Source organism: Ammodytes marinus (assembly GCF_949987685.1).
Source record: "Ammodytes marinus genome assembly, chromosome: 11".
Lineage (NCBI taxonomy): Eukaryota > Metazoa > Chordata > Actinopteri > Uranoscopiformes > Ammodytidae > Ammodytes > Ammodytes marinus.
Window position 1 is genome coordinate 21,209,213 of NC_137215.1, and position 13,422 is coordinate 21,222,634.

Sequence of the window (13,422 nt, forward strand, 5' to 3'; positions counted from 1 at the left end):
AGGACGGTAGCAATGAGGCCTTCTCAAGTGACATCAAAACATGAGTGAGTTGAACAAAGTTATTAGCGACCAACTACAAATATATGAAATAAGGTTTTTTTTAAGTTTGGTGGATGTAGGCTTATTCATTTTCCAAATGTCGGGCTCTCATACTGTATGTTCTCTCCTCTCATCTCAACCATACTCAGCCGGTTTATGATCCCCATGTGACCACACAGGAAGTCTGGATCTGTTTTTATATAAGACTCTCACCAGAGGAGAGCAGCGAGCCAGTGCCATATTGTCATAAATTAAAGTTAATTTTTCTGTCAACCATCACAGGTTTCTTTCCGTATAGATACAGCAAAGATAGATAGATTCAATTCTAGGCCGCCATCTGTCAACACCACTTTTGAACACTCATTACCCCCGACTTTCACTTCCCTATTTCAATTGCCGTCACAAGTTGCTCATCTGCAGCGCTGCCTCTCAGGAGGCTGCTGACATGCAGATCTGCTGGTATGTGTGTGTGTGTTTGTGTGTTTGTGTGTGTGTGTGTGTGTGTGTGTGTGTGTGTGTGTGTGAGGGTGCTGAGCTTGTTCCTCAAAACGTTTGTGTTTTTACGAGATCCTCTGCATTCCTCTCTCCTTTGGCCGAAACGCTTTCAGCAACCAATAGGATGCAGTGTTTAACCTAAGGGGCTCTGAGGAGGGCCTCTGTAATCTCCAAAGGTAAATAATCTTGGAACCCTTCTGGCCCGAGACGTTTCACTTTCTCAGAGTTTGTGCAAAGTTTCATTGACATTAGCAAGGAGTTGCAATGTGAACCACTCCAGGGTTTCCTTTTGCTTATTTGCCGCGATTTCTGCCGGAATTCCTGGCAAACTATTTTAGCCTGGCAGGAAACGGCAAATGACATACCTCCGAAGGGCTTCGACTGAGACAGATGCCCCCCCCAACACACACACACAATGGGCCCTGAGGCATTTCCTTCCCTTTTACTGGGAAGAGCCCGTCTTCGTGTAATCGAAACACGGATACAAGGATACATTACAGTAACACTCTCTTTCAACGAGTCCCTCTCCTTTCAACTTGACTCTCCAGAGTGGGCTCTGTATTCTATCTTGACCACACCAGACGGTAGACGGTGTGTGGTTGTATTTGGTATCAGCGGTTGAGTGTTGTGTTTCTTAAATTGGTTATGGAACAGTGGCCACGTCTGCAAAGAAGCGCTAATGGAGCGGGCTTTGTAACCTGAGCTTTAGTGCAGTATAGTCCCAGTGGACAGATACTCCACCCAGGCCTGGGTACAATAGCAACAACCTTATGTTACTCTCACTTCAAAAATCCTGCCTTCCCATCCTTCTAGCGTCCCAACTCTCCCTTAAGTGGTGTCCCTTCCTCTCCGATCACATGGGATGGTTTAGGAGTGACATCACTGGAGGTCAAGGGGGGTTGAGTATGGGGCTGTGGTTGCTTTGTAGTGGTCATGGTTTTCTTCTTGCCCTGCATTCCTGCCTTGGCAATTTATATAAATATGCTCTTTGGATTGTAGAAAAATATGAAAAATATTCCCAGATTTTCCTTAGATGATAGTGACAATGATAATATGTTCTTACTAGGTACATATGTGGTTGACTATTCCAAATACAAGTTGTATGGTTAATCTTTTTAACAGGGTTTCACAATGACAGTATAGTATGAATGCTGCCTCTGTTTTCAGTACAAGAGTCTCTGTCTCAGTGTGTCTGTGTGTGCATGTAAGTGCATGTGTGTGTGTTTGTGTGTGTGCATGCATATGTGTGTGTGTGTGTGTGTGTGTGTGTGTGTGTGTGTGTGTGTGTGTGTGTGTGTGTGTGTGTGTGCGTATGTGTGTGCGTGTGTGTGTGTGTGTGTGTGTGTGAGTGGGAAGAGAGAATTGAGAGCCAGAAGTGAGAGAGAAAGAGCTGCACAGCTGTACACAAAGGGGCTCTTGATTCCCAACATTTCAGCCTGTCTGTCTCTCTGAATCCTACACATAATATCTATTAATCGTGTGAAGCTGCAGCAGGTGTAAAGCTCTGAGCACACACTGGCCTCTTTATAACACTGCTCTACTTTCAGACCAAACATTGTTTACACTGATGTTTTTATCTATCTATCTATCTTTTTTATTTTATTTTATTTGACCAAGCTGCCAATTGTTTATACTATAAAATACATGGACCCTTCTGTTTTCTAACATGTTAGCCATATCAACTCTGGGTAATAATGTTCCATTCCTCCAAATTGCTTTAATCACATTTATTTTGTAGGATATTTTGTTTGTTTTTTGTTCCAACGCAAATCACTCTACTTCCACAGTCACTCCATAACTGTCAATACCTCTGGTTTAGGGAAACATGGATACGTTTTCAAGGAAAAACAAATTCAAATGTTGCTTCAGGAAATACTGTTTATGTAGCCTACTCCTCTCTTCCACTGGGAGGGGAGTCTTAACTCAAAATGACTGTGTGGCTTTGGTATTTCCCAACAGCTGGAAGAGAACTGTGGGAAATGTCAAACTGCTGCCCAAGTTGTTTTTCATTCTGTCAGTAACACTATCTAGCTTTAAAGGCACACAACTTAATGTTGGCTTGGTTATGTAACATGTAGATTTAACAATACAATTTTTTTTAACATTCTTGTATAATTGGCACACTTTGCGTCACATTTCCTCCACACAGTTAATCCTGCCACTCCTATGAACTCACACTCTTTATCTTCTTAATGGCCATGTTGTTGTCCTGCTTAATGGTTAATCTCTTCCATCGACAGGTGGCAGAGCATCAGGGACAGCCGCCAGCTCCGGTCGTAAGAGGCTCTACCGAAGACCAGGGTACATGAGGGGAGAGCAGCCCAGGTTACAGAGCTCTACTCATGGGCAGGAGGAAGAGGAGGAGGACGAAGAAGAAGAAGAAGAAGAAGAAGAAGAAGAAGAAGAAGAAGAAGAAGAAGAAGAAGAAGAAGAAGAAGAAGAAGAAAAAGAAGAAGAAGAAGAAGAAGAAGAAAAGGAAGAAGAAGAAAAGGAAGAGAAAGTTAGGACCCCTTGCATTAGGAACGGAAAATCTGGACGTCACACTGACATCCCTGAGGCAACCAGCGCTCAGAGGAAGAGTCTGATGCCTGATAAAGTCCCTTGTAGCTCCTGGCAGAGTCAGAGTTTTCTATGCTCTGCTATCACCCGTCCTCTCTCCCCTGTGAACCATAGTGCCCTTAATGGTACGCCCAGCCATCAGGGTCGGCCCTCTCTGCCACAAAATGAACTGGGCTCAAGCCAGAGCCGGGACCTCCAGTCCTCACCGGGGGACTCCTTCAACTCCAGCTTCAGTTTCATCCGACAGTGTCTCAACTCCAGCGACAAGGCGGACAGCACCACTACTACTACTGCAGCAACAGCGTCCCGGGAACCACAACCACTAAATGAGTCGACTAAAGCCCCTAGTTTGCCTCAAACCAAACCAGCAAGCACCTCATCCATTCAGAACAATGTGTCCAAGCAGACAAGCCACGCCCCCTCGGCCCCAGGAAGCCAGGCAGAGAGAGAGGAGCTGTCGTTATGGCGGGAATGTCTGTGGGCCGGTACAGATGTTACTTCAGAGCTGCCCGACTGTGACTCGGGATCCGTGGACATAGAGATCACCTCCTCACTCTCTGTGGACTCAGACACGGCCTCTGTCACCTCCGGCTACGAGAGCGCCACGCCAGCCTGCTCCGACCAAGGCTGGGACAACCTGGTGAAGAAGTACGAGGGCGTGCTGCAAGACTGCCTCCAACACAACCGCACTCACACTAAGGTGAGCATGGTTGGCTACTGATGAGATGCATCATACAGGGCCTTTATTCAAGTTCAAGTCAACTCCAAGACCAGGTTCACAGTCAATTTGGAAAACACACTTATTTGATTTTCTTCAAAGAGTTGGATGTATAAGATTGATACCAATGTTATGTCTGTACACTTAATATGAAGATACACTCAGCAGTCTATGAACTTAGCATAAGGAAACGAGGGAATCTAAAGTACTCCAAAGCTTAATTATCTTGTTTTTTTTATCAATGAAAAGAAAAGCCCCAAATTGTCCAAATTCCAAAAGTTATTTTTTTTGGGGCTTGTTCATGTGTAATAAAACAGTAAGCCTTTGTGCTGAGCTAAGTTAGCCAGGTAGCTTTAAGCTCTTGCTTTATATATAGGATACAAACATGACAGTGGTATCAATCTTCTCATCTAACCCTTTTTGAATTAAGTGAATAATTGTATTTCCCCAAATGTCAAATGTTCTTTAAAAAGAAGAGCAAACTAGTAAATAAGCAGCCTAAGAATGTTTTTCTGTAGGTACGCTCATAGCTTAGCCTACTGAGCATCAAAAAGATTCAGACACGTAGCTATGTATTCAGTGTAAACCTTTTACTGCATGCTTCTGTAGTCCTTACTCACAAGCCTCTGTGAAAAGTAACATAGCAAAGAGTGATTTAAAGAAAAGAGGTAAAACTACCCAGTAAGTATTTCACAAGAAACTGCAAATATTGGAGAAATGTCCCAGAAAATAAACATTATAGGAAGCAGTGTGGTGTATTGTATCGAGAAGAAAAAAACCATACACTCTAACACTTCTATTTAAGATGTCTATGAGGTACAGCCTGAGTAGCAATACTTATTAATGCTGATGAGGTTTTGGACTTTGTATCCAGGCCTAAACTTGCTGAGCCTTAGTGTCACTTTGAAATGACGGTCATCGCACCCACACATTTTGTGGCAACTGTTTAAAGAGCGTTGCCCTCTGGACCGTTGTGTAATGCGTCTTGTGTCTTCTGTCCATTTTGTCCCCCTCTCTCAGATTGAGTCCATGATGTTGAAGCTGCAGAGACTCCAGCAGAAAGCCATTTTGGATGACGACTATGACGCAGGTGAACTAAGTCTTTCAGTCAAGCCGTTTGCTTTGATAAGTAGGTCATTATAGCTTTTTGGCTGACGAAACACTGTAGCTCTAGATGGGTTTATAGAGAGGATTACTTTTAACTCACTTGAATTTCTGAACATTTTTTATGCCTTTCGTTTAGTTTTCCAAATCTAATTCTTTGAATAAATAATTTTACTCCTCCTCAAGATTTTCTATTAGTGTAATGAAAAGAGGAGAGTAGAAGGTGAAAAGGGAATGAGTTGAAAAAGGTCCAGTCTTGATCAAGACATTTCTCAGTTTAACCTTTTTTGACGAGAAAATATATGGGATATCAACAAGTTGCCTGTATTGGATTTGTAGTTCACTGAATAAGTTGTGGACCAGACTAACATGTCTAATAAAGCATGTGAGGGCAGAAAGCCTCGCTTTAATTAGAGCTATGTTGTTTACTGACTCTCACATACACACATTTCACATCAGTCTTACTGGAGACTTAAGTGACTACCACTGAGACTCCCCAATGATAAATAACAATGTGGCCTATACATATTTGGCCTAGTGTCTGTTAATAGAAGACGAGTAAAAATAATACAAAGATCTCTTTCTTTAGTTGTCCACATTTGTTTTATTATAAGAACAGCGTCTGTATGGCCCTTCTTAGCTTTCTCAATCTTTACGCGTTAGTGCTCATCTCATCAGATCAGTCTGCCAAGTATAATACAAAAACAATTAATTGTGAAACTACTGAAAGTAGCACCACATTTAGCTTTTGATGTTTTAACTTTGAAGACTGCATGGGAAACAATCAACAAGTCCAGACTTTATTTTGGAGAAACTGCACTCACTGCTGACCCTGTTTGACCAAAATATTTTCTCTAGCTGGCCTGAGGAAAGTTTATTTACAAAAGTATTCTGACCCATTTTTTGGACCTTGAGACAAAAATTAATACGAACATCTGTTGTCAGCGTCTTGTTAGACTTTGAACTATTTAAACGGGGTCGATTATTTGGGCCAGTGTGTCTTGTCCAGTTTTCTGTTTGCCTTCTGATATTGTTCACCGCAAACCTCCCTCTGACATTTTTCCGACTCTGCCAGGAGAAGTAGTTTTCCCACCACTGTTCCCCCCTATCGTTCTGTCAGCCGGTTCCCTGAAAGGCTCAAGAACAGCTTTCCATGAAATGCTGAAAACAAGAACTGAGAGAGTTTATTAGATTTTCTTGCTGATGAAGATCTGGATGTTTTAGCCGTGTATGGTTTTCATGTTCAAAGCTTGAACCGCACAGAGTGGGTTGATTTTAGATTCTCCATGTGTGTTTACTGAGTCAAGAAACTAAGAGATTAAGATTTCAATGATAGTAGTTATTCTTGTGGACAGCAAGCCATTCAGAATTGACCGTTGTTTATCTCTTGAAGTGCTTTCTAGTGAAGGGATAATTGGGTAATTGACTAAGGAGTGTTGTGGCCAGTCATGTTACTACTTAGTGAATGTAGGCCACTTAGACTTTGTGACCTAGAGACAAATCCCTTATTCTGTACAGTCATAACAACACAGCCATCCCCTCATAGAGATCCTTGTGTTTCTACATTGTACTTCTCAGTTGAAACCAAGTTGCTTACAACTGAACTCAAATGTGTTGTGTCTGTTTTGTCTGTATGTGTGTTTTGTGTGTGTGTGTGTGTGTGTGTGTGTGTGTGTGTGTGTGTGTGTGTGTGTGTTTTGTGTGTGTGTGTGTGTGTGTGTGTGTGTTTTGTGTGTGTGTGTGTGTGTGTGTGTGTGTGTGTGTGTTTGTGTGTGTGTGACTGGTGTGTGTTTCCAGCTGAGCGTTTTGGGAAGAAGCTGGAGGAGTTGTGCACAGAGCGAGGTGCTCTGAAGCTGGGTTTACCCTCCAGACAGCCCAGTGTAGCTCTGTTCCTGGAGAGGCTCAAGCAGGTGGTGCACAGCGCCCTCCAGAGGACAGACTGTGGACAGTGCAGGTCAGTCACACAGCAGTGGAAACAATGATCCCATGATGCATTACTGCTGCTTATACAGTAGAGCTCACACCCTCCTGCTGTGGACACACCCAGCCCAAATGAAATAATCATGTTTTATCTTCATCAACATTATTATTACAGCAAAAAATTTGATAATGAAGTATAATGTTTCTCTTTTTTGACATGTGGAGAATAAACATGTTTAGTAATCTTGGTCACCGCAATACTATGAAAGGCTATATGAAATGTGGTCGAATTAAAATGAAAGTTTCCCCTTTTTTTCAGATATATGTCATTACTGCTTTTGCGTCATTCATTTAGACGACAGCAGAGCCGGCCCAAGCCTTCATGGGGCCCTAAGCGAAATATGATCAGGGGGCCCCTCTCCAATGTTAGCGCTGCCGAAACTATAGGCCTTTGTAAAATGTCAGTCACACACCCAGTCTTTTCCGCTCCTAGGGGGGTCCGGGGGTAGCCCCCCCCCCCCCCCCCGGGGGATTTTTTTAACCTTTTTAAAGTGAAATGCATGAATCTGGTGCACTTTGAGAGGAAAATTAAGAGGCTAAATCTGAGAAATTTTGTGTGAACAAATAATTTGGAGACACTGGGTCAGATGAATTGGAAGCTATTGAAGAAAGACACACGGATTTTCCATAAACATATTAATATAAAATAAAATATTATGGGGGGTCCTCTGGGTTGGGCTTGGAGCTCTTTTTCTTTTACGGGACATATTTCTCTGTAATATAATGAATGCTTTTAAATGCAGTGAGAGGAACGAAGCAGAAGAACTCTGTTGTCCAGCTATCTTTTTTTTCACAGACGAGGCTGAAATAGGCTATAGACTATAGGCCTACACAGTGCATGGGCAACTGAGGGTAGCCCCATTTCCAATTGTTTTTAAATAAACTCAATACACACTGTGCATGGATGTGAATGTGACATGATCAGATAATTTCGGATTACCCCAGATTAACTGATTCAATTATTAGGCTATTAATTATCTAGAACAAAAATTGTATTCCTTTTTTTGTATGATAACTTACATTTGCATAATATGATGTTAATATCAAACACACAAACTTAAAAAAAAAAAAAAAGGCAACCGCTTAGTTCGCTTATGCCTCGGGCCGGCTCTGGACGACAGAATTGTTTGTTGCTATTCCTTATATTTGAATTGAATCACATTCTGATACTACTATCACATGGTGATACACAGCATAGGAATAGCACTATTTTCTATTCCAATGTTGTATGACATTGGGGTTGGGGAGAGATGTCAGAAATAACTCTAGTAACCGGAAGGAAATCAGGTGGGGCCTCTCTCTCCAGAGAGTATCCTGAACAAATGGGACCTGAAGCTCAAACAGCAATGCCCTGCTAGTGTTTTCCATTCATAACTGTATTTATGGGTCTCTTGCTTGACTTCAGTGTTAATGGAACATAAAAATATCACATGTATTGCTTGAATCAACTCATTTTAACAGCCCCTGAAAGAGACCAAAATGACCCTCAAATGTGGTTATGAAATCAGGAGAAAAGTCATAATTTGAGATGTCATGGCGTTTTGTAGTGACTGTAGTTTTTTTTCATAACTGGCCTTCAGGGAGGGCGCAGAGCCCGATGCAGGGGAGCAGGGCTGCCACTCATTGCAGGGGCCGCTGCATCGAAGAGATCGTCTGATCCAAGAGAAACGGCTGGTGGAGGTAGAGTCAGCTCACATTATGTCACAAATGTCTGCAATGATCATGTCTGTCATGTGTGTGTGGCCATGACCTGTCTGATGTGCCCTGCAATTGAATGCAACTTTTCTTTTCTTTTTTTCGCTTTTCTGACGTTGACGTTAAAGGTGTAGTCAGCGATTCTGGATGCCATGGTTGTCAAAATCACTTTTTGTCAAAATCAGTGAATATCTCCTCACGATCCACTACCTGTTCGTACTGTGTGCCTTGAAAAAAAAATTCAGTGTTTATACACAGCCTACAATTTGCATTTTGCTAGCTATGGTGGGCCCTCTTTGTTTGCATACAATTTTTTTACACTCCTGTTTACAGAGCCTAGGCTGTGTATTTACACCAGAATTTATTTTCAGTGCTCAAATCGATTTTTACAAAAAGTGATTTTGACAACCGGTGTTCTCCAGAATAACTGATTCTACCTTAAAAATTAAATTTTTAATGGCATAATATACACCTAATGTTATTGTTAATAATTAACTCATATTACTAGATAATAATACTGATACATGCTAATATATACATATCATATTTACAGCAAGTTAATGGCAGACTTGGTAAAGTTTGGTTCAGTTTAAGTACTTAAATATAGTGCTGACTGTACTGTTTTGAAAACTTAAAGGGCTGCTATTTAATTTAATTTAATTTCTTCATTAGCCTGATCAAAACTGGAGATATCTTTCAGAACGACTTCATGATCAACAATAACTAAAACCGGTTAGCAACACCTAAAAAATGTTGCGCAAGAAACCTTATAAAATTGCTGTAACCTGGTGCAGGAGGAGATAGCAGAGCTGCAGCAGAGGCTGTCTGGACTGAGGGAGCGTGGGAGACGTCTGGAGCATGACATCCAGCAGGAGGAGCAGCAGGTGGAGGCTGAGGAGCTGGAGGGCTCCATGCTGAGAGGCTGCACCGTGGCCCAGCTCAGAGACATGACAAGGACCCTGCAGGACCTGCTCACATCTGAAAGCCGTGCCGAGATCTCCGTCTCCCCTTCGCCGTCCACACTCAGGTAAGCGTATAGCACAAATCATGCAGAATGTTTTTTTCAAGTTTTTGCTTCAAACCAAGTGTGAAATATTTTAAACAATTGTATAAAAGCTGTGCAGGTCAAAGGTGGACTCAGCGATTCTGGAGAATGCTTGTTGTCAATAGAGCTGCATCAATTAATCGACAAATCGATTATTTATCGATTATTAAAATAATCACCAACTATTTTGATAATCGATTAATCGTTTTGAGTAATTTTTTAATAAATAATGTCCAAATTCTCTGATTTCAGCTTCTCAAATGTGAATATTTTCTGGTTTCTTTAATCCTATTATGACAGTAAACTGAAATATCTGTGTGTTTTGGACATAACAATACATTTGAGGACGTCAACATGGGCTATGGAAAATTGATCAACATTTTTCACATTTTTCTGACATTTTACGGACCAAAACACTAATCGATTAATAATCGATTAATCGAGAAAATAATCGACAGATTAATCGATTATCAAAATAATCGTTAGTTGCAGCCCTAGTTGTCAAAATCCCTTTTTGTCAAAATCAGTGAATATCTCCTCTCAAATGCTACTTGTACACACCGTGTGCGCGCTGAAAGAAAATTCAGTGTTTATACACAGCCTATAGGCTCTGTAAATGGGCATGTTGTTAGCTATGGTAGGCCCCCTTTGTTTACATACCAGTTTACAGAGTCTAGGATGTGCATTATTGCCAGATTTATTTCAGTGCAGAGACAGGAATTGTGAGGAGATTTTCACTGATTTTGACAAAAAGGTGATTTTGACAACACGCATTCTCCAGAATCACTGACTCCACCTTTCAGCACTTGATTACACGCTCCCATAACTACTGGCTGCACACTTTGTCCGAGTAAAGGTATAAACATAAATGCCAAAGTTTTCCTTTCCAAACATATTTAATATAAATGCTTTATTACCCTTATAATGACTACTTGAGGCACATTTTCAGATTTAGAAGAGTCTGTTTTTCTCATTATTAATGAAATATGAAAAATGAAAGAGCTCTTGGTACTTAGCAAACACACCCACTGTTCCCTGGCACAGGAATCCTTTTAGGGAAATGTACTCATGCCACTTTTATGTGATCAGTGCCTAAAGAGAGCCCCATCCAAAACGAGGAAACAAATGCATTCACTGCAGCTCTTTGTCGTGTTGACGAATGAATGGCTTTTTTTTAGCTGCCCAGAACGTGTGAGTGCTTCTGCTGTACATGAGAAAAAGGTGCAAATGTATGTGGAAAATGTAATTCTCAGATTTGCGCCTTGGAGTGTTATGTGAAGGAACATTTTAACACCTTATACTTGTGCAACCTACACCTTGGCGTGATGGCTTTTTTTTCTATTGGTCCCTTGAGCCAAACCTTGATTGGTTGAGCCTGAAGACCATAACTGTGAGAATTATTATTATGTATCATATGAGCCACACACAAAATAAACCTGAAATATACGCTGCCAGTCTTGGTTTATTTACATGTACATCTGATTCACTCACCTCTATATCACGCAAGTCCATGGCTCTCAATGCAGTACTGCCAGTCACCAGGTGGAGCTGCTAGAGAGCTGTGAGCATTAGGGACACTTCAACAATCATCTGTCCGTAGATGTTTTTCCCAGTTGCCATGTCACGTACTTTCTTATCATTAAATGAGCTGGTTCTGGAAGACGACGTGAAAGCGCAGATCCTCTGTGCCCCCTAGCATCATTCATCCTCTAACAAACAATGTGCCACATGAATATCTCCTCACAGTCCTCTACCTGTCCGTGCACGTACAATGAACAAATCCAGTGTTAATATGCAGCCTAGGATCTGTAAACTGGTATCTAATCAAAGGGTATGTAAACAAGGTGGCCCACCAAACATGCAACGTTTACAGAGCCTAGGCTCTGTAATAACATCAAATTTATTTTCAGTGATCATACAGTACGGACAGGTAGCGGGATCGTTAGGAGATATTCACAGATTTTGAAAATAAATGGTTTTGACAAAAGCATTCTCCAGATTCTCGCTGACTCCACCTTTAATAACACACACCTTTGGAGGTTTTTGATGAAATGTAGCTCTTGTGCCCATGGAGGTTGAGTGATTTGTTTATTTTCAGGTTCAGAGAGGATGTATCAAACAGCCATTAACTACTTTTTCCTTATTTCTCGCATCCCCTGTGCCCCTCAACCCTCTTCTCTCACACCTGCTTGAACTTGCTGCTTTGAATTTTAATGGTTTTTCTCAGATGCAAATCATTACTTTGCATCATAGCCTCTGGAGTTAATGGCTTGCGAGAAAAGCACGGTGGAAAAAAAAACCTCTCTGTCTCTGCCACTCGTTAGAAAAAGACACGTAAATTGTACTTATCGCCGTCTCAGTGGCGTGACCCACCATCATCCGGCATAATTTGATATCCGACATATTCTCACCCCGACTGGAAACGCATTTATTCTCGGCGCTGATTGAAATTGCGCCCTCAGATTGGATATTCAGCTGCACATCTCCGGGTGGTGTGCTCTGGGGTCATCATGATGATTGTGTTGCAGCTCCCTTTCCCCCAAAAAAACACACAGGACATTTTATTTTCTCATATCAATGTTTATGTATCCTTATGGGTACCGGATTAAAGAAATCCACACCATCCAGAGTAGCTGCATCCCTTAAATTAAAGAAAAAGGGTGCTGTAACACTAATGTTTAGTGACAGCGTCTCAGTCTGACTCACCCTGAACATCAGCTTGAATAACATGTAAAGGGCATACTGATTTTTAGTGATATGGGACGATTGAGACATGAAGGTGACTGGGTTGTGTGCATAATGGATTTTATGCTCCTTTCTTCCAATCTACTAATTGATTTATAGCTCCGTCGCCAATTAATGGGACCTTAATAGTGTTGTCCTGTTTGCATGTGTACATACATGTGGGAAATAACATGAATGGTATGATGTTTATTTAGGCATGATATTTGAGGTATTCATCAGTGAAATATAATGGGCATGTCAATGGAAACACATTTATTTATATTTTTCTAATAGTTTTTACTATCTTGAATGTTGCTTCAGAGGTTTCAGTTGTTTTCAAGAACTGTTGAAAAACAGCCAACCTAGTACTGTATTTTAGAGTTAAATTTGAAATGACAGATTTAAGCTGTGAGTAAGGAACAAGTCATCGCAGAGCCCTTTCCCAGATTTGTGTCCTCTCGATTTCCAGTTGGAAGCAACAACAGCCAACTTTTCGGAAACAACAGTATATCAGTTTCTTGTATGACATTTTCCATTAAGAAAAAATAAACGAGACAGGGACAATAATTATATGAAAGATTTAATGAGGCGTGAACTGAACAGTTACTGGAGAATGAACCAAAGGCAGGACTGCTCCCGTGGCTTTACCACAGACCGGAGCTGGTGAAGAGTGAAGGATACTCTATTGTTACCGGAGTTGAAAAAAAAATTGACTAAAGGAATAGTTTGACATTTTTGGGAAATAAGCCCATTGATTTTCTTGCTCAAAGTTAAATGAGAAAATCAATACCACTCTCATATCTGTCCATTCGATACAAAACGACCGCTAGGAGCTCAAGTAGGAAGTCACAGCATGCGGCCAATAACCCAAAACCTCAAATGAGTTGTTTGCGCTCGCAAGTTTTGGCATGGATTAAACAAACAAGACGTGAACAAGAATGTGTGAATTAAGGTGTTTTTTTTAGTTGCTTGTAGACATGATTTTGTTAGACAGAGCCAGGCTGTTTCCCTCTGTTTCCAATCTTTGAGCTAAGCTTAGCTAACCGGCTGCTGTCCTGAGAAT

General features: G+C 41.3%; 1 protein-coding gene across 1 annotated transcript in view; it reads left to right on the forward strand.

The window, feature by feature from the left end:
* disc1 (DISC1 scaffold protein) overlaps positions 1 to 13,422 on the forward strand; it is a 42,985-nt gene that overhangs the window by 1,420 nt on the left and 28,143 nt on the right. Inside the window, exons 2-6 of the mRNA XM_080036280.1 lie at positions 2,775 to 3,793; positions 4,832 to 4,901; positions 6,713 to 6,869; positions 8,476 to 8,575; positions 9,385 to 9,617. Of these exons, the coding sequence (XP_079892406.1) occupies positions 2,775 to 3,793; positions 4,832 to 4,901; positions 6,713 to 6,869; positions 8,476 to 8,575; positions 9,385 to 9,617 (1,579 nt within the window). The remainder of the gene's footprint in view (positions 1 to 2,774; positions 3,794 to 4,831; positions 4,902 to 6,712; positions 6,870 to 8,475; positions 8,576 to 9,384; positions 9,618 to 13,422) is intronic.